The 25,251-nt window shown below is 38.9% G+C and overlaps 1 protein-coding gene across 1 annotated transcript in view; it reads right to left on the bottom strand.

Annotated features, from left to right (window-relative positions):
• The window catches only part of ca10a (carbonic anhydrase Xa), a 267,244-nt gene extending 242,412 nt beyond the window's left edge, over positions 1-24,832 (bottom strand). The window contains exon 1 of the mRNA XM_015050834.1: positions 24,709-24,832. Coding sequence (XP_014906320.1) covers positions 24,709-24,817 — 109 coding nt within the window. The 5' untranslated portion in view covers positions 24,818-24,832. The remainder of the gene's footprint in view (positions 1-24,708) is intronic.
• Between the last annotated feature and the right edge of the window lie 419 nt (positions 24,833-25,251).

A 25,251-nucleotide genomic window follows, 5' to 3' on the forward strand; every position in this document is an offset into this window, starting at 1 on the left:
AAAAATTTTTAAAATTTTTAAAACCCAAAAAAAAAAAAAAAAAAAAAAAAAAAAAAAAAACTGAAACCAATGATGAAACCCAAGCTTTTTCTTCAATCAGTGCTAAGACAAACAATTTGGATTAGATTCCTCGATAGAAGCAGTTGTAAGCAATGTTTGCAGACTTGATTTAACATTTTCTGCACATCTCAGGTTTATAGGAAGTTTGTTTAAAGATGAGGAATGTAGAAAAGTAAATGCAGCCTCACGTTGTTTAGCTGTGATCCAGGCAACACCAAGCAAGCAGGTGACTGAAAACCTGAGGGGTCGACACGACAAGCAATCTTAGTCCAACAGCCATTAGAGCTCCATCGACCAAGAGCAGAATTGTGAAGTTTATTCTTTGAAAAACAGGCAGCTAGTGTAGTAATTAAAATAATATAATAAAAATGGCCGTAACATGATCCATTTTTCTGATTTTAGTTACAACTTTTGATCATTTTTTACCAGTAAAAACAAAGTTGCAGAAACCTAACCATCTAATAATAACAATAACGCACCAGTTTTGTTTTAACAGGAAACCCTTTATTCCGCTATTGCTTTAAAGATCATTTTAAGTTGATCTCATAAAAAGCTATGGTTGCCAAAATTTACACCCGAGTCCAAAACAAACAAAAACAGCATTTCTCATATACCTTGATACCTTGTTTTTTTTTTTTTTTTTTATTATTATTTCCGTTTATAGTTCAAGCGTATCCAAGGTTTGCTTTCAAAGTTAACTGCCAAATGTTTTGTGTACATATCCAGACCAACGTCCCTATATTAAAATGTTACAGAATATTAAAACGTGTGGTTTATTTTAACGATGACTGAACATAGTTTGCTTTCATATGCCTATTGGAATTACTATTTAAAACGGAAACTGATAAAAAAAAATAAAAAAACTATCCCTCATGTATTAAAAACATGCAATAAATACGAAAACCCACAGTTGACTGAATTATAACAAAACACTTCACACAGTTGAATGACAACTGTAATCAAGTCTTTTATTGAAGCTAAATACATCTCCCAGTTATGTGGCAGCAGAGATGGCAGAATCATATTTTCAACAGGTTATGATGAACCGTTCCCTCAGATGAGTTTTCAGCCAGAAACTATTTATGCCACACTCCATATTATGTTTGCCGATTGTAATATATTCACTTTTAATGCATTTGCAATTTAATGAATTCAGCACATTTATGAAACCCTCTCTGCTCTAATGCACCGAGATAACATAATCTATATAAGTAGATTAAAGGAAAAAAAAAAAGTTCCATCCATCTCCGAGACAAAAATAATGTTTTTTTTTTAAGCTTACAGTAACTCTTAACATGACATTTTGTTTTTTTCTGATCTCTATGCAACGATTTTATCTTGTGTTTTATAATGATTATTATTATTATTATTATTATTATTATTATTATTATTATTCAGTGCTCAAATGGGTAATTTATAATCAGAAAAGAAAAAGAAAATGAAGTGGCAGCAGAGTTTGCAAAACACTGCAGAGGAGTATCTGTAAAATAAAGCTGGAGCTTTTTTGGACATTGACAAGGTTGGACTGAGGCATAGAAATTAGATTTTTGATTTGATTTTATATCTAAGAAATTAGATTTTTTTTTAAATCTATTGTAATAAATAGGGATGCATAAGTGATTGATGAGCACATGCACCCTGTAACACAGAAACTTCTAACAGTACTTCTTGAATCTCAACTTCATCAGCATTTGTGACTAGATATTGCATAAAGAACATCGACATTTTGTGTTTTATCAAAACCTTTGTGTGGAAAGTGGCGTATAAACGTTTCAGGCCCCATGACACCCCCGAAGGTTACTGTGGAAAAGAAGATTATTCAGAAAAATCAAGAAAATTGTGGACCATACTGAGCACCCTGAGACTGTTTTACAACAGAATCAGAGGTGACCTGCAGTAATACAGACTGCTACAGGATACCATTCCTGCCCACAGCCATGAGCATCTATAGCAACTCTTAAGATAAGATAATAGTAGTTAAAAACATCATTTCATTTCCCTTTGGGATTACTAAAGTGTTTCTGAGCGGAATTGAATGTCGGAAGGAGAAAGCAATTTTGCTTTTGTTCTACGCGAGTGTGAAAACGACGACGGAGTTTTAAGCTGAAAATATGAACATTTCAGAGAGTTCTGTCTGGACTGCATCACAAAGGCTGGGCAGACTGTTTTGAGTTCTATTGATCGTACATGAAAATATTTGCAAGGAGTCAAAGATGTCTGGGCAGTGTTTTCTCTAAGCTTGTCCAAACTGTTTCTGCTTGGAGAGCCAAGAGTGCAGACTGTGTAGGCGAGAATGTACTCTCCCGTCAAGTCCTCGCATCGGCTCGATCCAAACAGATTAAATGCCGCTTTCTGTAACCTGGACACACACACACACACACACACACACATGCACGTACGTTAAAAACAAATCACACCGGAGCACCTGCCCGGCCGTGATTTGTTTTCAGACGCCGGTCAAACAGATCCATTTGTCTGGACCCTTCCAGCAGCAGGACAGCTTAGTCTCCACTGCTCATAAAAACGCCAGCTGAATTTACATCAGGCGGGTTCGGGCGTAAATCCTGCGTCAGTTCTGCGGCCTGACGGGAAGACATGATGGGCCCCCCCTCGATGCTCAGAGGTGAGCAACATGAAATCCAATGAAGCAGCAGAGGTAATGAAACTGATATTAGCCTGGTTAACCTTTCGCCGGGGAGCAGCACCCTGCAGCTGCCTCCTGTGGGCACGGTGAAAAGGTTTAGGAGTCAGGAAATGATGCATGCGCTTATTAGAGGGCAGCGGGGGGGGAGGGGGGAGGAAGTTGGGTGGGGGCGAGTTGGGTGGGGGCGATCATGGAATCAAAAGAGAATAAGACGAACTGATAATGTAGCCTTTAAAACATTTCACACTGCAAAAACTAAAGTATGTTTTTGTCTAGTTTCTAGTGTGAATATCTTAGTTCACTTAAGACAAAGATTCAATAATTCCTCAATATTTATGAAAAGAAGTGCTAGTTCCATTGGCAGGATTTGTCCACTTACACCAAGACATTTTTTTCTACAAGTTTAAAAATCTGCCAGTAGATAAAGTACTTTATTAATATTAAGGAATTACTGACTTAAAACATGCTTCTGTTTGGTGCTGAAAAGTTCACATTATCGTACTAGAATGCAAAAAAATAAAAAATAAAAAGACTTGGTATAATTTTGTGTTTTTGTAGTTTCATTACATTCTTCCCATCAAATCATAACATGACATCTTTGGTTCTGGGTAATATCTGTTACTGACAGCTGAGGATCTTCGTCTGCTTCCACAGAGAAGTCTTCAAGAATCCTCCTATTAGAGAAACATCCACAAACACAACCGTTAAGTTCCTCTTTGAGAAACTTTTCTATATCAAAGCCACTTTGTCCTGCTGCATTTAAACAGCATTCAACATGAGAACAAAATGAAACTATTGTCAAGGAATGATGAGTTTTACTGATGCAGCAAATGAGATAATTGCTTTAAAAGCTGCATGACTGATGTGGATCTCTACAGCTGCCAGCTAGCAGCTGTAACATCAGCTGTGTCACCGTCTCTTTAAGAAGGTCACAGCAGAACGTAGAGATTGCACACTGTAGTTTAGGAGTCATAAGTGTGCAAAATAATAAAAACTCTGTAGTTAAATTTAATCTTAGAATGTCATTATCTTTTACTGAAACTATTAGGAAGGTGGGACTTTAAAAGGGTGCAGTGGTATGTAAAGTTTGAGCTTTATATCATGTTATAATGTTATTCCCTCATCAAAAACACACCTGAAGTGTTGCTTCAATTCTTGCATGTTTGAAAAATCCTTTAATCTCCCAAGGCAACCATTTAGCTGTGCAAAACGCTTGGGGCTACCGAGCGCCGCTTCCCAAGACGAAGCTCCTTCTTGGAGCTGCGGTTTCCAAGCCTCCCAGATCAGCCCTCCTCCCCTGGCAGTCATCCACTTGACTCCCACAAACTAGCCAGCAGCAATTTGCAAACACCCGGTGGAACTGAACATCTGCTGAGCTCATCACACGAGCTACACCTCTGTGCAAAGCTGATTAAAACGTTAAAGGGTTAATAGAGGAGCGCTGTTGTCACGACTTCCTGACGGCGGAGGGCCAAAAAGAGTAGATGTTTTTAAAGAGACAGAAGCCCAATTTCAAGGCGTTAAATTACATAATGAAATTACTTTATACATAGCATTTTTATAACTGAAGGCAACAGTTACAGTAGTGTGCAGTAAAATGACATAAAATGGAAAACACTGCCGCTTTAAAAACCCGACGAGCAAAAACGATTTTGGATACAGAAGGTAGTGGGTGGCATTGAAAGTGGTATTTTTAAGGAGAGTTTGGTTCAGATGAGTTTGGACCCTTCAGAAACTCCAGACACCTCATCGTATGGCATCTCAGCTGAGTCTTTAGGAAGGTATAAAAGCAGGGAGAATAAAAGGCTACTGTATTACATTTATATGCACCCTTCCCCTCCTGTCTCAGTGTGACAAGCACTTTACTCCTCACTTTCATCATTATCTCGCAGCAATCCCTCGAAGACTGAGCGCGGTCTCATTCCACGTTTCGCGAAATGTATTTAAAAAAAATACTGCTGTGGACGAGTGATGAAAGGAAAGCTAAAGATTTGTGCAAATGAATAGTTATGTCATTATCTACCCATTTCACTCCGTCCCTGCTGTGAAATCCATCTTGATAATCCATCGTTGTGTCCTTGCTCCGATCTGTGAAGCAGATTTGGTAATCAGCGGGGGGTCACCAGCCTCGGGGGCTCTCCTTCCTCATTACAGTTCAGTCTGGTGAGGTGTCCTGGAGGCGCCGGGGTTGAACTGCGGCAGAATCCCACAGAGGAGCTTTGTTCAAACAGCGTTGCGCTGTATTACCCAACTTAATGGAGACTCCATTTCGAGCTCAACCCTCGGCAGCTCGTGTATTTACGCCGGGGTGATCCGATTTCAATGTCACGCGAAGAGCGACACACCCGGGTGGAAATGGGTTAGTGGGGGAAAATTGAACTTGGAAAAGTTGGAAAATTAGATCTCGGAATGTGTAAGGATGTGGAAGAATGGTTATACGAGTCCAGCAGAAGCAGAGAGCAACCAACCGATTTATGAGGCCTTTTTAACTGCTGACACTATCGAAGGTCATCCAAACAGGGACGTTTTCAAAAGGGGGGCAAAGTTGTGATCATGATTCAGTCTTTAAAATTATCAGACCAGATATGAAATATAATTCCCAGAAGTCCCAGGGGCATGTCTGCAAATGAAGTATGGTTGAAATTTGGTAAGGAATGGTTCGTTTTTAGTCTATTATAAGTTTAACGGCTTCAGCAGTTGAAGTTTCCACCAAATATTTTTGTTTTGGGACGTTCAGCTGCTGCTACAGATTTTCCAATTATATTTCATATGCTCCTTTTTTTTTTTTCCCCCCCAGAGAAACAGAAAACATGGATAAATGGATAAATGTTCAATGTGCAAAGCAGATCCTCCCCATCACTGAACAGTAATTGTATTTTATGAGATGGGAAAACCGTTCAGGAAGAAAGGCTGTGTGAGTAAATTAAACGGTTTCATGGGATCTGAATGGAAATGCTTTAATTCTTAGATTTCAGAAACTTGGATGTCATTTTTTTTATTCAACCCTTTTGTTTCGTTTTCTGAGTGTGCGTGTATTTTTTTCGAACTGTTGGCAGCCTCTGAATCCTTCGGGCTCTACTATGGACCCAAATTATCTGAACGCCACATTTTGAGCTGGATCCGAAGCTTTTTCAATTGATTTATCAAACATATGAAAGATACAAAAACTGAAGTTTCCAATAAAGAACAGACTGTGGTGAGTATTAGGGTTCTATCTACTATTCTATCTACCAGTAAGAGTCCTTTGGTGAGATTTTATAGTAATGGTTTTAAAATATAAAGAAACAGATATAGAACTCCTCCATATAGAAAAATACTTTGATTAATGGAAACAATGTTTTCTATTTCTTATAGTTATTTAGAACAAACTGAGTCAGTCAGGCATGTCATATGCTTATTACATAAAAAAACTAGATATTTACAGATGGACATCAAAAGAAATGCAACTTTATTCACAAGTTGTAAGATCAATTAAAAATCACTTGGCTAAAACAGCAGGTCATGTTAAGTTATTTCTTTTAACAGATGTAAACAAAAGTGGAAGATCAGCTGGTTTCCACCTGGTAAAGCAACATTTAAAAGCAAAGTTTCATTGAGGGCTCCAAGAGTTTGTGCAACATAATTGCAAAGAACAAAGCAATTGTTCTTTGCAATTGAAAAATTGAGAAAGACAGTCTTGCCTAAATGCTTAGGTAAAAGGCAACTTAACTTCTCTCGATGCCTCAAGAAAGCTTCTTAAGAAAAAACATTTGAACTGAAGCGTACCGAAGAAGTCTATTTGATGAGAAGCAAGACATCTTGAAATGACAAAAATCCTCCTCAGCATTCAGGACCGTCATGTTCTGCATGGCAGACCTACACCAGAATGATATGGGCTGTGTAATCTTGACTGAGTGACAATGGACATCACACACTGATCTATAAACTGAGATACCAGGAGCATACTAAATAAGAACGTATTTTACAAAATCCAGAGACGTGTGGAAACTTGGAAAGAAAAAGAAATGCAATTTTATCTGCTCGAAGTCTAAAGACGGCCTTTTAGCACTGGCTTCTACCATGTCTGGAGGTAAGGGGTGGTGCATGGAGACCGTTCTGTGACTCTTCACCCACACAAGCCGCTTCTCGTTTCTAACCGTCTCTGCTTTTACATTATGAATGCTCTTCAGTTGCCAAATGGGATTCAAATGGACTTCATCTGGCAATTGCACCTTTTCTGACACCGGTGTCTCGTTTGAGGTGTGCTACGTTTGATTATCTAATGGATTCAATGGAGCAGGATGAACTTGCAATGTGAGGACGCTTCAATACTACGCTGAGTAATGCTGTGACAGCTTTAAAGCTGAACATATCAGTGTTGGGAATCAATACAACAGTTTATGAACCTTTCTAAATTGTTGACAAGAATGAGTGCATGCCATATCAATAACGTAGGTCAGTGATGTTCATAAGAGCTTTCCATCTACATTAAAGACATTTCCAGGTTCACCTTGTAAAATGACTTCTGTCACTCTTTCAGTAGTCAGCGTAATGAGGATTTTTACACTGGACACCTTTGGTTGGCAATTGCCATGCTGAGGACCATGCTACCTCTGAGTGGCACCTGATTTATAAGGAGGGTTTTGTTACTGTCACATGTACAAAACTAACTGAGGCATAAAGAGTCTGCAGTTGTTAAAAGTATGGTGGGGAAACTAAAAAGTAAAGGTAAGTAAATGCAAAGATTCCTCTCTTAAACAACGTGAGCTACTAGATATAAAGCAACGATATGCATCCAAGATGTCATGTCTGCAACACAGAAGCACAAAAGTCCAATTTAGGTTTCCATCCATCCATCCATCCATCCGTTGAATCAATTACACAGACAAAGTCTCAGATTTTCTGCCCCTTTTGTTTTCAGCGTGGGTCTCTAGTTTTCTTCTGTCAAAGCTCCTTCACAGTTTGAGGGCAACATTTGCTCCCTGCCAATATTTGTCTCTTTGTAGGCGTCTTCAAGTCTTTAGATGTTTTACTAAAGACAACTTAAAAGCTCATTCTCCAACTCTGTCAGAACTTTGAATCGATGATGCTGCTTTCACTTTCTAATCCAATGATGATTTGGCTGGTTTGACTGATTAACTTGTGGGAGGTTTAGGCGACTTAAAGGTGTGGCTGTTCACAAAGACATCTCATTAACAAAAGGATTCATCTTGGCTATGAACTCTAAATGCTCTTGCGACATTTTTTTCACCTAAAAATGGCCTGAGTTGAAATTGGAGTCTTTATACCAGACCAACCAAATTAATTTCAAAACACTTATTTAAGCAGTGCTTACAAATATCATTTGATTTTCTTTGCATTAGGATAAATATTTAACTTAAATATCTTTTAATCTTGTTCTGAAATCCACTATTTTTTTTGTTGAACTACATTTTACATGAAGTCATGATTTATGAAAGGAGGAACTACTACTCCCAAGAGACCCGTTTTTTTTTTTTTTTTTTTTTAATTGTCCTGCACTTCAGCCATGTTGCAAGAAATACAGTTCATGAATGAAACAACAAACGCAGTGGAGGCTGATGCTCCAGCCAAGCAACCATTGGAAAGCTGGAGCGAAAAGAAATAAATCTACCAGCACAGATTTTACTTCAGCATTAGTATATACTGTTAATCTTACAACAATTCAGCTTATTGTGCATCACGTGCAACTTTTTTCATGTGCTATGACAGCTATTAAAAAAAAAAAAAAATTAAAATTGACTAAATTATCCAAATGGAGTCCTTGAAGCACTCTACAAACCAGCAGCCCAGAAAAACGTGTCACAGTCATAGCCACAAAAATATTTACTGGCAGTATTTCCTAAAGGTCTCTGCAATTTTGGCTTGAGAGAGCTACACTTTAAGCTGATACTTTAGCTTTGGTCACAGAACACACATTAAGCATCTGAAAATGATGATTGCCAGGGCTGCTGAGATCACATCAGACATTACTTTACATTTTGGANATAATGGGAAACAGTTTTGTTCTAATGTTTGAAAAAAAAAAAATTCCACAAAGTCACCTCAATTTTTTTTTTAATGTCTTTTAAATGTATTTTATTACTGCAATTCATGAATATCCTTACAGTATTCATATTGTGAAGCATGCACATAATAGCATCGTAGGGTTTTCAAAATGTATTCTGTTATAATGAATCTTTTTGAGTTGGGTTGTTTCCTGATTGGGATGACTAAGTGCTACGGACTTTGAAAGCACAATGTCAGCTCAGCTGGACCAGCTGTGTGCGTGTCGGCAAGAAGGGGGTCAGGCTTAGCTAGCTTATCTGGCCCTTCAGTAGGACTGACGTTTATCTCAACATTACACCCTATTGTGTGTAAATGGACTGACCAAATCGAGTTGAGCTATACTTAGTGGGCCCATCAAGTATTTAGACCATTTTGTACTAATGGTCTAAATAATAATAATAAAAAAAACACTTTCAAGACTTTTACTATGTTGTGTGTCCCTTTTACTGCTTAGTACCTCACACCATCCCTAACTGTATTTCCTATCTACGTCACATAATTACAACTTAAAAAATAGTCAAATACACAGCTAACATTACTCAGCAACTTAGAAGCATTGAAACCATAGCTCAATATCAAAATAGTTTTTCCCTTGTTTGCTGGTCAGTGGCAGTAGAGTTAATGAGGCACATAAATATGGTGTAGTAATCAATGCCAATTTCTTTAGCTCATCCCCTTCGTTTTTTAAATATGAAGCAATATGATTGATATCCTATTCAGCCTGTAAGTATTCATATTCCATCATGTATTTCCTTTGCACGATACTTTTTTTGTGTGCAAAAATGCTGGTGTAAAAGTCGTGGACCAATTTTACTTGGAAACAATTTTGCAACATCCTAGCCAACTTAACCCTATAATCTAAGAAAGTGATTACACATTGCATTTTAAATCTATAACTTTTACATTCTTTTCGATCTGTTCGACTAGAACCGGCATTCCTATTTCAGCCAGGATGACACTCAGAAGTGGCCAGTGGTTTACAGAAAAGAGAAAAAATGATACCAAAACATCACAAACTCCATAAAGTTCTACGCAAGATTAATCTATCAGAAAAAATGATGCTGAGCAATATTAGCATGTCATAGGTCTAACTGGACAATGCATTTTGTGTGAATGGATACTGGTAGACTAGTTATAAGGGATGCGTAGCAACACAGCTTCAGGTAGATCCTGAGCATGTGGATGTCATTCATAATACCAACATGTTTCAAAGAGTTGCTGGTGATCATCAGTCATTAGGATGTCTAAAAAAAAATGTGTTAATTTCAGTAATTCTTTCTTTCAAATGCGACTTGATTATCAATGTTTAATTCAAATCATTACATTTATGCAGTGTCAGTTCCCAACAAACCAAATCTCAAGACACTTCTCAAGACAAAAAAAAAAGACATTTGCATACAAGCAATAAATTGTCAGTTCAGTCCAATCATCCAGAAAAAGTAAATTACAAACATTTCAATTAAGAATTTATTATAACACTGCTGTGAAACTCAGTTTACAATACCAATGTGTGAAATAACTTTTCATCTAAAAGGAAAACAAAAAAAAACAGATTTATTATGATGATCCAATGGGGCTTTGCTTAATTTATCACTGAAAACTATCATGTCTGTGCAAAACTGGTGAAACATAATAATTGAATAAAATGTTGCTTTTAATTAAGATCAAGTCCTGCATGCTTTTGTTGTTCACTAAACACCTGAAGTGCTTAGTGATATGGTTGGTTGGGCACCAACCACCACTGATTTCTCTCTGTCGGAAGCCTTCACAGGGTCTCAGTGTAAGCTTGAATGACTTCAAATGTCCTTCGTCTTCCTCTTGCTTGGCACTTAGAATGCACTCTGCGGTTCTGCCTTCATAAGCAGGATGAAGGAAGTGGCAAGCCTGGGGATGCTGCTTAATCTCAGTATCTCACGGAGCACGCTAGTCAATGCAACACAAGTCCCTGATATAGTATTCAGCTTCTGCATTCTGCTGAGACAACCCTGCAGTTCCTTGAGGACAAAAGCAAGTTTTATCAGCGACGACTACCGCTGTGGTGATTGTTTCATTCACCAGTGCAGATTGACAAAAACTATTTCAGACACAAAGCTGAATGTTCATAAACGGCCGTGTGAAGAACAAAACGTACCGCGGCTGCAGTTAATCTGTCTAAACTGTAAAGTTTGATTAATAAAACGTAACCAGGGCTTAACTTAAGCAGAAGCCTTGTAAGTGTTCACTTACAAAAGAGTGGATGAACAGATGTTATGTGCGCAGTGTACTTTGACTCTCCCGAATGCCACTTGGAAAAGGAAAAAAAAAGAAACATTGCAGAGCCGCTGACAGAGCAGTATATAAGCAGAGCGGGTCGTGAAGGGGAACCAGATGTAATCTTGTGGGTTTTTTTCTCCTGTAATCTTCTTTGTACTGCGCCAGGCTCAGATGAACGTGCATTATTTGACTGGTATCACTTTATAATCCCTTCAGTCTAACGTATCACTATCATTAAAGGCGGTACTCTTTGGCGAGGATATTCATACTTCGGCTTTTGGAGAGATCGTCTTTTTCAGACTTTAATATGTGGGGAGCCTCGCGAGCGTGCTCGGGCTGAATGCTGATACGCATTTGGGTCAAATGCTAACAGCTGAGAGACCGTGATGGTTTGGCAGATGGAATTCACACTGACGATAAATAACAAGCACAGCATCTCTGGGTGAAGAATGAATAATTAGGACAGACAGATAGGGTGAGCTGTGAATAGAAACAGTGTTTCTGATGATAACGTAACTGGCTTAGACTTGCAGCCAGCAGAAGATGCATTGCTTTTCAAGTAACTAAAACAACTCAATTGTTTTTGATCATTTTGCTTATATGAGGAGAGGACATTATTCTTCCATTCACAGTTCCTTAACAATCCAAGTATCTTCAAATCGATGTAGATATCTCACAAGAATCTCTGAAAAATTCACTCACAAAAAGAAACACAAACCCTCCCCACACACTTATTAATAGTTTCTAATCATTTTATAATACTCCCTCGATGAAAAGATTTTTTTCAAGTTTTCAAGATTTTTTTCAAGTCATTGGTCACTTTTGCATGTTGTTGGAAGGCAACTGCTAATGTAACTTTCTCTGTGGCGTCTGCATGCTCTACCCATCCGTATTTGGTTTTCTCTGTGTAGTCTAGTTTCCACCAAGAGTACAAACTCATCTTGTTGGGCCAAGCATACCAAGTTAAATATCCAAATGTTTGACTGCCTGAGTAAATGTTTGATTAATTGTCAGCCACACTGATCAGCTGCCATTTGCTGATGTAACCATCAGTCCCTGAACTTACAAGTCAATTGTCTTCCACTGCTGAACTTCCCAATTGAATCAATTGAAGGAAATTGTTAAGATTAGGCAAGCATCGGGTCTGGCATTTGGATATTTTTCTTATATTACTATTCTTATTGGGTCATTTTTGCTAATCTTAACTGTTTGATTTTGCAACCTTTGTTACAAAAACAAAACTCTTGGCAAAAAAGTTCAAGAAAATTTCAGAGAGATGTTTGATCTGCATCAGTCTCTAATAAATCAACCACCTGAAGGATCTACTTATGTGTGTTAACATTCACAAACATGACATTGGAGCAAGTAAAGGCAGCGCACTTGGCTAATTACAAACTTGGCTTCACCTGAAAACGAGTGTGCTGCCTAGAATTTGTCATTGGTTTGTCTTTAGGCATCTTAAGTTGATTTACCACAGCAGTTATCCTTACAGCCTGAGAGTTTCCCTTATGTCAGTTATTGAGAACAAGGAGATCTTGCAGAAAGCTTACGACAAGCTAAAAACCTAAGAGCAGAGAACAGTAAGTCCCAACATTTGAAAGAGGAACCTGTCTTTGGAATTTAATGTTTTTTTTTATTATTATTATTATTTTTCTGGGGTTCTGGATTTGTGTGCACTGATTTTCTAAACTGTCTCTGAGGACAGTGTATTGTTTGAGTCTAGTCTTAGTTGTATCATACAACACAACATGATCATATACCGGCATATCCAATAAGCAGCAACAGTACCACTTCAGGCAACATCTTCAAGCAGCTCTGCTATAACCGTTTTGCAACCACAGACGGTACGTTCGTGGATAAGTAAAAGTTATGCAGTAACATTTTGAGGAATATTGCAGCCGTCTATTGCCATGCTTCTACCACACCATTTTTTCTAAGTGTTTAGAAATGAGGTTGCAAAAAAAAAATAAAAAAATCTAAAAACAAAGTTGACTTCAGACCAGACAAATGTTTTTAAGCTTCCGCTCAACCAAGATTGACCACAACATTCTGTCTCATGCAATACAGCAACATCATCTCGGCATCTGTGTCTGTGATCTTAGGGGAGGTGCTGAAGTCTTTATTGCACCATATGCAACGTCTTAATGAATACACGCAGGCTGTCAACAACAAAAGAGGGGAAAGCTGCTTTAGCAAAGTGCCATAAGGGATGTCACGGACTGATGACATTTATGTGCAACACAAAGGAGGGAGCATTGTCCTGCCAACGTTGCAGGACACTCAATTGGATTATTTGTGGCATCATGGTGTGAGGAGGAAGCCATGAAACTTTACATCACATACAGAGGATCATGAAGACGGCATGCGCCACCGACAGGTCTGGCCTTCACTAGGACGTTACCGAGACATCCACAGATAGTACATCTGTCTGTGCACTTCCTATGTAATGTCGAGTTCCTCTATGCCAGGGGTGTCAAACTCATTTTGGTTTAGGGGCCGCATGCAGCTTAATCTGATCTGCAGGGGGCCACACAAGTAAACTCATTGCAGGATTAAATAGAACCAATAAAAGTGGACTTGTTGATTTTATATTATACGAATTTCACTTTTACAAAATATATTATGAATAATCTCAGTTTTTAAGAAAGGTATCTGCACTGCAATTTCAACAATACTTTTACTCAGTTAAGCATTTATTTAAGTGCATTAGAACTGATCTCAGTAATTGTACAATGTTGCAAAACATTTATTCACAGCTTTTGGAACTTAAAAACATTGTCCTGCATCACAAAATACAACAGACAAAAATTAAGAAAATATTTAATTTTCAACATCTGGCAAGCAATTTGAACAAATTATCTGGCTTCACACATTTGAAATCTTAAGTGTCAGCTGTTTTAAACAGACATTTGATTAAGTACATTTGTTGATGCATAAAATGCATACATATAGAAAAACTTGCATACATAACATGTATGTATGTTAGCATGCAAGAGAAATATGAGTTTGCCAGGGCCAAAATAAAAAGCTGGTAAAGCATAGAATCCAACTTGTTCACAGAACCTGAAGCTCAGTGCTGCCATCTGCTGTTAGTTCCGCTGCAGTGTTGCATCATGTTGTGTGCTCTGAATGAAACACGGCGCCCCTCGTGGACAGTATAGGAACTGCAGATTTTCAATTAAACGAAGTATGTTTTTTCATGAATAATGATAATGCATTTAGCCCCGGGGCCGGACTAAATCGTTCGGCGGGCCGGTTCCGGCCCGCGGGCCGTACGTTTGACACCCCTGCTCTATGCGTTATATAATTATGCATCCTTTCATCCTCCTTCTCACCCGAGTTACGTTTGTGTGGCATTGGCTTAGTCATCAACCCCAATGCAATGCAGAACTTTCCAATTATACGAGTCGATTCTGAATGCTTCTTTACACCACAGCAATGACAGCATAGTAGATGCTTAATTGAAAAAAAAGTGCATTAAAAGCTCTCATTTGTGTAAAATTATATGCCTTACTAAGAAAAACCAACAAGTTTTTCTAGGAATGCTATATGACAGAATACCACAGTATAACAAAGAAGGAAGCCACAACTCGCCTCCATAGTGGTGCAGTTCAATGTGCATTAAAAGTCGATGCGCAAGGCTCTTTTGTGCCCATCAGTATTAGAGGAGCAAGGAGAGAGTGTGCAGTACTTGAGAAACCTTTTATTGATGATATCTGAATTCTAAGCCAAATGGAAGATATGGGAAGAAAAAAAAAGGATGTGTTTCAATAGGGATAAAGTGGAGGGGCCAAAGTAACCCACAGAGCGAACACATCTTAAGTGATCATAGGAGATGAAAATGAAACGGTGAGGAGAAAGTTTTCCGTCATTATGGGAAGCAGAAGCCACAGCAGCTGTGATTGACAGATTCACACCGACCCGTGCAATTGAAGGATTTGAAGGAGGTGAGGAGAGCGACTGCACCCATCATCACAGGGTTACGGCCAGCTGAGAGGAATGTTTTTTCAATTTCGCTTCTTTTCTTCCATTTTGCCTGCGCCTTTAAGATCCCCCTGCCCTCATTCCCTCCTTCCAAATTTCAGCTCTATTCATCCCTGGTGCTCTCTTTCTCTTAACCTCCACTCTGCTGCCTCTGCTTTCATCTCGGCGCTTGGTCCAACTCGGACTTGACTTCTCTCCCTCACAACCACCCTCCCCTCTCCTCGCTCTTCAAACCCTCGCAGTCCGTCTACCTGTTCTCTCATCTCCGTTCTTTCATCTTTCCTCCCCAACCTCCCTTTGCACTCTTTTTCCTCTGCTGACATTTCTTCAATTCTCCTCTTCTAACTGCGTCTTTCAAACCGTCTCCTTGTTTGAACTATAAAACTTTGCTTGTATTCTCCATCTATTGGTCATCTTCTTATGTCTCCAATTATCTGAACCCTTTGTCTCTTAACACCTTTGGCCTCTTCTCTTTTTTTCTTTTTGCTTTCCTTCTTTCGCTCTCAGTTGCCCGGCTTCCATTTTAAAGCATCATGCACCCACTTTAGTATGATTTCTCTGTAAAAAGGTCAGATGATTCCTCACACAATGTGTTGAAATAGATATAAAAATGAATTAAAACCCAATTTGATGGTACATTCCATGCAAAATATTAAAAGCATTTTTTTTCACTATGATTTGCAGTAGAGGCAACATTCAAACAGGTCATATGTTGCTTGACTTTTACTTAACTTTAGTTTGCACATCATCATACTTGTAAGTGTTCCACTTTGAGAAGTTCAGCTAGGAGGTTCTGGATATGTAGTTTGGGTTTTAGTCATGCAACTATTCAGAAGCCTTCTGCTTACTGCTTTCATTTTACTTTTGTTGTCATTTTACATACATTTCTTTTATCAAGTGTCGTACAGCGCGCGTCCCTTTGCTACAGGATTCTCCATCAAACGTCCTCTAGAGTGCACAGAGTGAACACCCACCCCCATCATCTGGTGCCATGATAATTCCTCTGTGTCTTTCCTTCAAAAGAAAAAGTTTGGACTGCTTTTATCCTGTCATGTATTCATCATAAGACATGTAGACATTCAATTTCCAAGCATGCTGCTCCAGGCAGTGTTTTTTTAGTGTGGGTCTGTGTTGGTCTACGGGATTTTTATTTTATTTTTTTTATTTTTTATTTTCTGAAAGGGGTGGGAATCATCATAGCAACCCGAGTCTTTATAATTTATAACTTTTCATTACATTGTTTAGAAGACTTTTTTTCATATAAATCAATCACTGCTGCTTCCCTATGTCTTGTAAAACGTTGGTATTTGTATGACATCTCGTTACAACTTATTACATTGATCATTTACTGAGAGGCTGCATTGGCACACCTTAAAGTTTCTTCTGATATGTTCATGTCTCTCTACTTCTTTTAACTTTTATTTGCCCTACAATCTCTCCTTCCTCCTTCTCTCTCTCCCTGCTCCAAGTCATTGGAGGGTAAATAAAGGGGAGGTTATGAGAGCCTTCCTGTCTGAACCCTATCCATCACACCGCCACTTAATTCTAACAGCTGTCGCTGAGAGCATGTTGGTGTGCGTCTGAGTAAGAACATTTGTGTGGCTACAGGCCCCGAGTGTGTGTACGGATGGGATTTTTTTTTTTTTTTTTCCCCCCCAAATATGGCAGTGGTAATTGACAGAAGCTTTACAAAAATGTTAATGTGATGCCTGGGCATCAGCACACCATGTTTCTCTCCGCTCTGCTGAAACTGAATTATTTTCTGTGTGCGAGTTCTTTGGGGCATTTCTGACAGCAAGCAGGCTTTTCGCCTCAAAGCCTCTCCGAATGTGAACGAGCAGCATGTCAGACACACACTTATACAGAAGAGGACAAACCACTACAGCTACTGCTGCTCATACAAGACCGTTATGTTGCGAGACAAGAGGGGTGTCCATCAAGCTCCAAGAGCTGTCACATGCAGGACTTCTGAAACGGAGCTGCCATTCCGGTAGAGATGTTGCCCTAATGCAAAGTGCAACTGTTCAACCAGTTTTCTGTATGCTGTATTTCTGGATATGTTTTCTCCCTTTTGCTTCTCCATTTCCCATTTCTCTCTTACTTCCTCTTATGACTTCTAAACCATTCTGGATTTTGCTTAAAAACTAAATGTTGAGTGGTAAGCAGCAGTGCACAGTGACTTCTGATGTGTACATAAAAATGTAAAAGATTCTAAAGATTTTGTTGACCTCTGAGGTGTCTCAGCCTTCTTTGACCATTTTGAATTATTTAGATTTTGCCTAAAGACAGTTTTACATCACCGCTGTAAGCTTGACACTGTTGTCCTGCACCAAAACGGTCCTGGGCTCTTTCTGCCTGCAGTGTGCTTGTTCTGAATAAATGGAATCTGATTAAGTCTTTATGTGCTCCAACTCCCCTGTTACAAACAAGAATAGCAGACATAGAAAATTCAATTCGGTATTAATCTATCTGATTTCCCTTAACAGTCACCCCTAAAATACTTATACTGCAGACAATGGGTTCATGAGGACACTTGCGTCTTCATGAGAGTTGAGTTTTGAATTTGCTCGTTTGTTTTGCATTTGGCCACTTTTAGCCGTCATTTTCTATTTCAGGTTGAAAATGAAGTCATGCGCTGATGATTTGTTGCCAATTATGAGAGCACATTTTCCACAACATCATTACTCATTTACAAACATTGATGCTAGGCAAATTTACCAATTTGTAAATTATTTTTTTCATACAAGCAATTATATTAAAATGTCCAATTTTTTTGATTACTCTAATGGGCAGCACCAGGAAATGAAATCTCGCCTTAGTCTGATTATTCTGTTTGGTTTGGAAGAGGAATGGTTCTTATCCTGTAGAAGAAAAATAAGAATTACTATGATTATTCCTTCAGGCAAACAGGAAAAATATTGAAGCTGTTAGAGGACATGAATTTGTAGATTTGACTTTTTTTTTTTTTTGGAAAACAGAAAATATCGGCCGTCAAGCCGGACTAAACTGCTGCCTCTCAGAGAACCTGAAAACCTACAAGAGCTTTCACAATTTACACTTAAAGTACAGCTGAACAGATCCAGTGTTTTATCCCGACACCTCAACGCTAATAGTTTGGGAAGGTACATCTGTGTCCCAAATTGAAAAAAAAACGTATCACGGCAGAGTTTCAGTGGCGAAGCTAGTATTTTACTATGATAGGTGGCGGGACTTCCACTGGGGCCATATCTGTTTTGCTAGATGTTGGCTGCCCTTCAAAAAAAGTCTCATGTGTGCAATACCAGCTGTCAGAAAGCAGCCCTGTGCACTCTAAAGGCACTCACCTCGCCAGTGAGAGGCCCTTTCTCATCAGACCTGTCTGCAGCATAGTGGCTCCTGCAAATTTCAAAGTTGGATATTTTACCTGCGCAGCAGAGGCCGGCTTCAAAACAAACCGGCAATAGACAGTGGCTAATGGATATCCTTTTTCATCGCACAGATTTGCCAGCGACAAATGGAGCCTCGCCCTGCTGGTGTTTTCTCCGCTTCCTTAATTGGTCTTCGATCACCGATTGCCACCTGAAGACTATCTTGTTACCTCCTAGGCATATACAAAGTACTGGCCAATTAGCATCTTCCATTGATTGATAAAAGAAGTTTAGCTGGATAAGTAAAAGGAGAACGAGACAAAAACACTTCAGGGGATTTTTTTGTTCCTCTCTTCTTTTTACAACCCAGATTTTTGACTCTGCAGCTGGAATTCTGTAATTGGTGGTTGGTTATTGTCTCAGTGGGATGTGAAAAATGTTTTTTAATCACCTCACAAGCCTGCAGGAAACACCACTGCTGCTCGTTTGCTGGTACAAAAAGTGGACATCAAACAAGAAATCCCGGGTAGGAAAACGGCAGATTAAACGGAATTCAAATGAGGAGCTGTGATAAAAATGAACTGATGCCTTTAAAAACAAATCAGATGCAGAGATGAATGATAAGGCCTGATAATTAGATCGACTGCTCACACTTATAAGATCAAGAGCGTGCCTCCATGCTTCGTTAAGACTTAAAGTGCAGCAATTTCCTATCATAATCTGGAGAGCGACCGACACGACGGCAGCGCTGCACATGGTTTCAGTGTGCGCGTGTTTTCAAAGACAACACTCAGAAGAATGACATAAAATGACATTTTTCTAAAAATTCGAAAAGCTATAGATATTTTTTTTTGTTAGAAAGTGTTGTGTTTTTTTCTCGTATTGCTTGCCTGTTGGGTACTGAGGAACATCAGAGCATCAGTACTGTGTCTGAATGCATCACGTCTGACACGAGGAACACTTGTTTCGTTTCGAAGTCGTCTTGTGTGTTATGTTATGCGACAGTTTTCAAAGTGTCACCTCAACGTTCATATGTAGCATTTCACCTTACGTTGCCTAAAGGGCTAAAACAAAACATTCTGATCGGCCTTTTTATTCACAGAATATCTGAAATTACCAGTGTGTTTATACTGAATTGGTGTATGAAACAGTCAAATGCCACAAAAAATAAAAAAAATAAAAAATAATAATAATAAAAAATGGTTTTAGGGAAATTAAACTAACATGGTATGCACTGGAATATCAAAATTTGCTGACAACATAGAACAACCTAATACAATAAATTTAAACAAATATCTGTTGAGCAACGATAAAATACCTTTAAGCATTTAATTTGGATGCCATACACTTGGGAAAAAATAAAATCTACTTAAACCATGTAATTGAATTCATGTAAACCATTTAGATTTATCAAAAGTGGCTAATTATCTTCTACATAAAAACAGAAAAAATAAAGTAAACATAATTTACTGTTTGGTGCCAAGAAGTTGGGTCATCTCAGGAAAATTTGAGTTTAAGACCTTTTGAGACCAGTCAGAAGATATTTAGTCTCGCTAAAGAGTTTAACCTGCACTGTGGTTTCAGTGGTTACAATTATAGCCTTACAGCTAGATGTACGGTCATGATTTAAAGCATTGGCTTTGGACTTCCTGTAGGGTGTTTCTATGTTCTATCACTGCCAACAATGTTGCTGTTGTAGAGTCTTGTATCAGCGTACAAAGAAACTTTTCCACCCATCTGGTAATTCAAGGTTGGCTTTAGGTGTCTATGCATGTTTACATGTTGACCTTAGAAAGTACTACTGACATTTTTAAGGTCCGTGTCCAATTTATTAACAGTTTTATAGTGGGTGTGCTGTAGGACAGAGAACAGGCTGCTACTGCGGGAGGAGGGAGTTTGTTTTTGCCATGATTTCAATGTTTTCAAATAACTATTGTCTAAATGAATATGAAAGTTACAGTGCTGCTAGTTACAGTGCTGCTAGTTGGAGCTGCTAAAAGGCATGACAAGGTAAAATAATCTTCACTGGCACAGACAGAACGTCTGCATAGAATATCATGGCATTTGAGTAACAATTGTACAACATGACATGCACAGAAACCACAGCATATATCACAGCTTTCTTATGATCCACGTTCCCTCTGCAGTATCCTTTCAAAAATGTAATAGCACAATGTCTTGAAGAAAAAGTGGTTTCACTCAGCGTAAAGCACCCACAGGCTCACTGAAAATAAATCTCATTCGCATAAGGAACATCACAAATTAAAAAAAAAAAAAAAAGTCCATTGCAAAGAGGAATTTTCGGTTAAACTACCACCGCCAACAACCATGATCTATTAAAAGAAGACGATTAAATCCATCTCAAGGACAGATGCAGCTACAACAAATGCAACTTCATGGGAAGTAAACTTCAAGGTTTAGGAGTGTGTGGCTACGATGTAGCTCACCACCATCAGCGTGCGAATGTGTGCACAAATGGCTGAATGAATGTAGTGTGAAGTGCTTTAGAGTCCTCTGGAGTTAATAAAGTGTTATACAAGTACAGCCCACTTACCATAAGAATGTTTGGCATTCCTCCATCAGGTCAAAGTCAGGGTTGTGTGCAGGGATGCACACAACGCCGAGTTCCTCCACAACAAATTTCACTCATTCCCAACCTTATGGACCTTTTGCTGTTCCTAGGTGCCGAGTCAAAAACGTGGCAACCTTGCCTCACTGTGTGCCTCAGCATGTGCTGTTCCACACAGGGATGGAAACATGACTGAGATGCTGCTGTTCTTAACTGCTTCCACATTTGTTATGACACTGAGAGGAAGTTTCGGTCAACGGACTGCGATCCCATCGGTGTCGTTTCGGCATTCAAAGCGTTTTGGTCACAGACTCATTCTGCAGGCAGTCTTCATGTCTGTGTGCTGGATTTTATATCCCTTATACCATGAAAGTGACGGGCAAAACCTAAACCCAATGAATTAGGAGGGCTGACCAACACTTAGTCCGTCTCTTGTGATTTTGAACAGTGGCGTGAAACAATAGAGACAACATAGGCAACCACATGCAAATTGAATTTCTAGTGTAAAGGCAACAGTGCTTTCAGAAAAAACTGAAAAAGAATGATGGTATAATGAAACAGGAGAATCTTATTAATCACACTGAATACAGGATTTAACTTCTGCTATTTTTGGATCTTTGACATTCTAATAAGCTCAAATAGACTTTTAAGGCACAGGAGGTTTTAAAGTTTTAAGTTGGGGGAGAATTTAATGAGATAAACTCTTGTGTTTTTGGCAAAGATATGCTAATTAGAGTTCAGCTGAATTATAAAATAATACATGAGGCACAAACTAATGAATGCACGAACTGAAGAGCACAAATATGCTGTATGCTTCAACTCACCAACTTAAAAAAAAGCACTACTTGGGGATACAGAAGTTGAATAAATGGTTGAATCATTGAGCCTGATTGAAGCTGCAGGAGGAAGCACAACACTGAGGTTGGGAAGCTTTTAAACCCTGATTCAAGAAGTTAAACATTAAGACAAAAGGTGAGAGAGTGGAAGACGCACTTGGAGCCGTGTGACCTTTAGCAAATTTAAAGCTAATTGAGAGTGCTCAAAAGGATAAGCAAAGGTCGTCTTTGATGACACAAGTCAGAGAACGTGATTTCATCTGATTTGCTAATGCCAGGGTGCAAATTTTCCAATATGAAAAGCTGCAGCTCTCGGTCTCCTCGGAGAGACTCATCGGAGAAGCCATATGAGCCATTAACGGGTAGAAAGAGGATCAGAGGTGGCACAGGGTTCCTTCTCTGTACAATGACTGCGTCGAGCCTCACAATCGTCTCTCTTTCTTCTGGAGACGGAGGAAAAATAATTTCCATTTTTTTATTCCTATAGAGTTTTCCAACTGCCAGTCAAACGGAGGAGAAGCGTTGCAGCTGTTAAGCCTGCAAAATGTTTCATAAAGTATTCAAAAACTAGATGGTGCTAGCGTTTCCAAAAACTAATGCAATGATTCTCTCTCTCTCTCTACCTCTCTGGGACGTTTCAGGTACGAGTGGAGGAGGAATAGTTATAAAACTAATTCTTTCAGATTGCAGCTTTAAAGAGTATTTTCATTCCTTTGATATGTCCCAGTGTGCACATCCAACATGAAATCCCACTTCACAGAGAATTCTTTTATCACAAGTCACTGTCCAAGTAGACGAGGTTCAATAGGAATATTTTCCATCAATATTATCCCTCTCTGTGCCAGCAAATTAGGCTCCATTTGGAGCTAAAAGGCCTCTCTCTCTCCATCATATCCCGAATGTGAAATCCTGCTGGGTGCAGAACAAGGTAACTAGGGCTGGGAATTCTCTGCAGGGCCACTGGAGAATCTCGAATAATGTTTTCACAGCCTTAGCTGTTGTACCGTAGTTAGGCCAGTAAGTTTGTCAAGGAGAACTGCTGAAAGACATGGTTGTGATATAAAAAGAGCAGTAAAATAACCTTTTTTTTTCTCGTGGAAACAAGGGGAAGCCTTTACCCATTTTGTGCTCCCAACACTACATCAAATGTTAACCTTTATTTGTGCTCCAGTTCCCGGGGGCCTTGATCCTATAACCGCTGCCTTTAACACAACACGGTTAATCGCCAGCTAAGGTGGAAGCAGTTTAAGACGTGACCATTGTAGTGGGAAAATGATCTTAAAAACCACAGATTGTATTTGGTCCTGTGTGCAAACTTAAAATCAAGTACCGAGTTCTTTAGCCATCTTAACTTTCCAGTGTAGACGACAATCTTTTGGTTAAATTCAATCCTAATTAGAAAAAAAAAAAAAAAAACTTGTGATCACTTTTTTTCCACTTAAATGTTTATAATCAAATATTTTTTAAGGGCAGCCTAAGTAAGCAAAGGCAGACTTTAAACATTGATTTTATTGATTATGTGAAATAAGCTATGAAGACCACCATAGCCGTTTGTGAGACTACACAGTTTGGGGCTGAGGTCTCCTTTTGAGAAGACATAACGCTGACTCAGCACATTAATCTCTCCCAGAAAATCCTGAAGGAAAATATCTGACCAAGCGTTTGTGATCTCATCTCCAAGAACTCTACCTAGTCGACCTTGTAATAGGTAAAAAGAGGATCATGATGAAGGTTTTAAAGTTATACAAGGCAACACGCTTTTCATGTTTATGTCAAATACTGCTGATCTTTTCCAAGGTTGCAACTCAAATCGAGATGAATACCAGGAAACATTTACCAATCAGCTTTTGTCCAGTTTTGGTGAACCTGTACGGATTGTAGCCTGTTTCAAGTAATCTGCTGCTACAGCCAAATATCTTTTTGCAGCTGTAGTCTACATAGCTTGCATGCAATCATAACTTTTTGTGTTAACCACAAACATAACGGCATTGATATCGAACTGACCCAGCGGGTGAATTTCAGCTCTAACATTGATATCACAACACAGAATCAGGCAGAAGTCCTTTAACTGGTAGATCCACAAATGCATTACTTACTTTCACAGTAAAAGTAAGTCTGGCTCAAATTTACAGTAAAAAGAAAATAAAAGAAATCAATTAAAACCGTTTGCCTCAACTTCAAAGTTTGTGTTTTGTTATAAAACCAAGGCTGCCACTGGTGTTAAAGAGGCAGCAGTGCAGAAAAGAACATTTCCCACAGATATTACATTAAAATAAAATCAATGAATTTCATTAAATTTCTCTTTTTTTTTATCTGGCCTTTTGGTATTTGTCAGGATTTTTCAGACAACCAGATTGTTTCCCCACTTTTTGGTGGCTGGGCAGGAAAACACTGAAGGGCCCATTTGTGTAACAGAATATGGTATTTACGTACCACAATCCCCTTGCACCCCACACTGTGTGTAATCTGTAGCTCTTGAATTGAAAGCAACGTTAATACTATATTTTAGTGACAGTAAAACCTTACTTAAATATTTCCAATTTGCTTCTCACAAAGAGATGAATTGCCTTGCACACACAAATTTGCATACAACTGCAGGCTTTATCAAGAGCCTCTCAGTTCAGAAAAAAAAAAAAACAATCTTAGGAAAACATTAGCCTCACACACACACACACAAGATGGAAAAGGTTGGAGGTAAAGGGAGTAGCTGTCAGTCAATCATGTGAAAAAGCGTCAACTGTTTGGGAAGGACAAAGAGGTCTTGTCAGAATAAGAAAATATAACTCTTGCCAACGGCAAGGTGGCTCCATGCTATCTTAAATATGTAATAAGTGGCAACTTCAAGATCAAGCACACTGTGTTTGGAGTGTATGCACACAGAGGGGTGTGTGGGGGGGACAGGTGGGGTGGAACGGTGTTCAGTGGAAAAGGCTCCACACATCAAAGTGCAGCATGCTGTTTGAGGCTCACCTGGAACAAAGCTCCCTTGCACCACTTCCTTGTACGCCCACCATCCTTCATGAATTTTCGGTAGGTTTGGTTGAGCTGCGAGGTAAAAAGAAGACAGAAGCAAGGACATCAGCCTTTTATGTATAAAACGCAGAGTACCAAGCAAAAACCATGTCCTAAAGGTTTCACAGACATCCGAGTCTTGTTCTGAAGAAAAAGAAGAAAAAAAAACAAAAACAATTTCAGACACACCAGCTTCTCTCAGAAGAAGACCTCAGCAAACAGAGCTTTAGACATGGCTTAGGACTATGCCGGAGTTCTTTTGTGGAGAATACAAGCTCTTACGCCAAACCAGCTTAGCACTCTTAAGAGACTGTCTCTTGGTGCAGAGTCTTTCACGGCATTATGGAAATGCATTCTGTAATGTTGTGAGCGCCAAAAGAAAGCCTTAGATTAGAGCTGGGTGGTGCAGTATAATTGAGGTGACGACATTAAGGTCCAAGTACAAAAAGGCGAGGTTTGACCGAGCGTTACCCACTAAGACTTTGGGATATTGCTTTTTAC

This window comes from Poecilia latipinna, unplaced genomic scaffold (assembly GCF_001443285.1).
Source record: "Poecilia latipinna isolate Pla-1442-1.1 unplaced genomic scaffold, P_latipinna-1.0 Scaffold1012, whole genome shotgun sequence".
Lineage (NCBI taxonomy): Eukaryota > Metazoa > Chordata > Actinopteri > Cyprinodontiformes > Poeciliidae > Poecilia > Poecilia latipinna.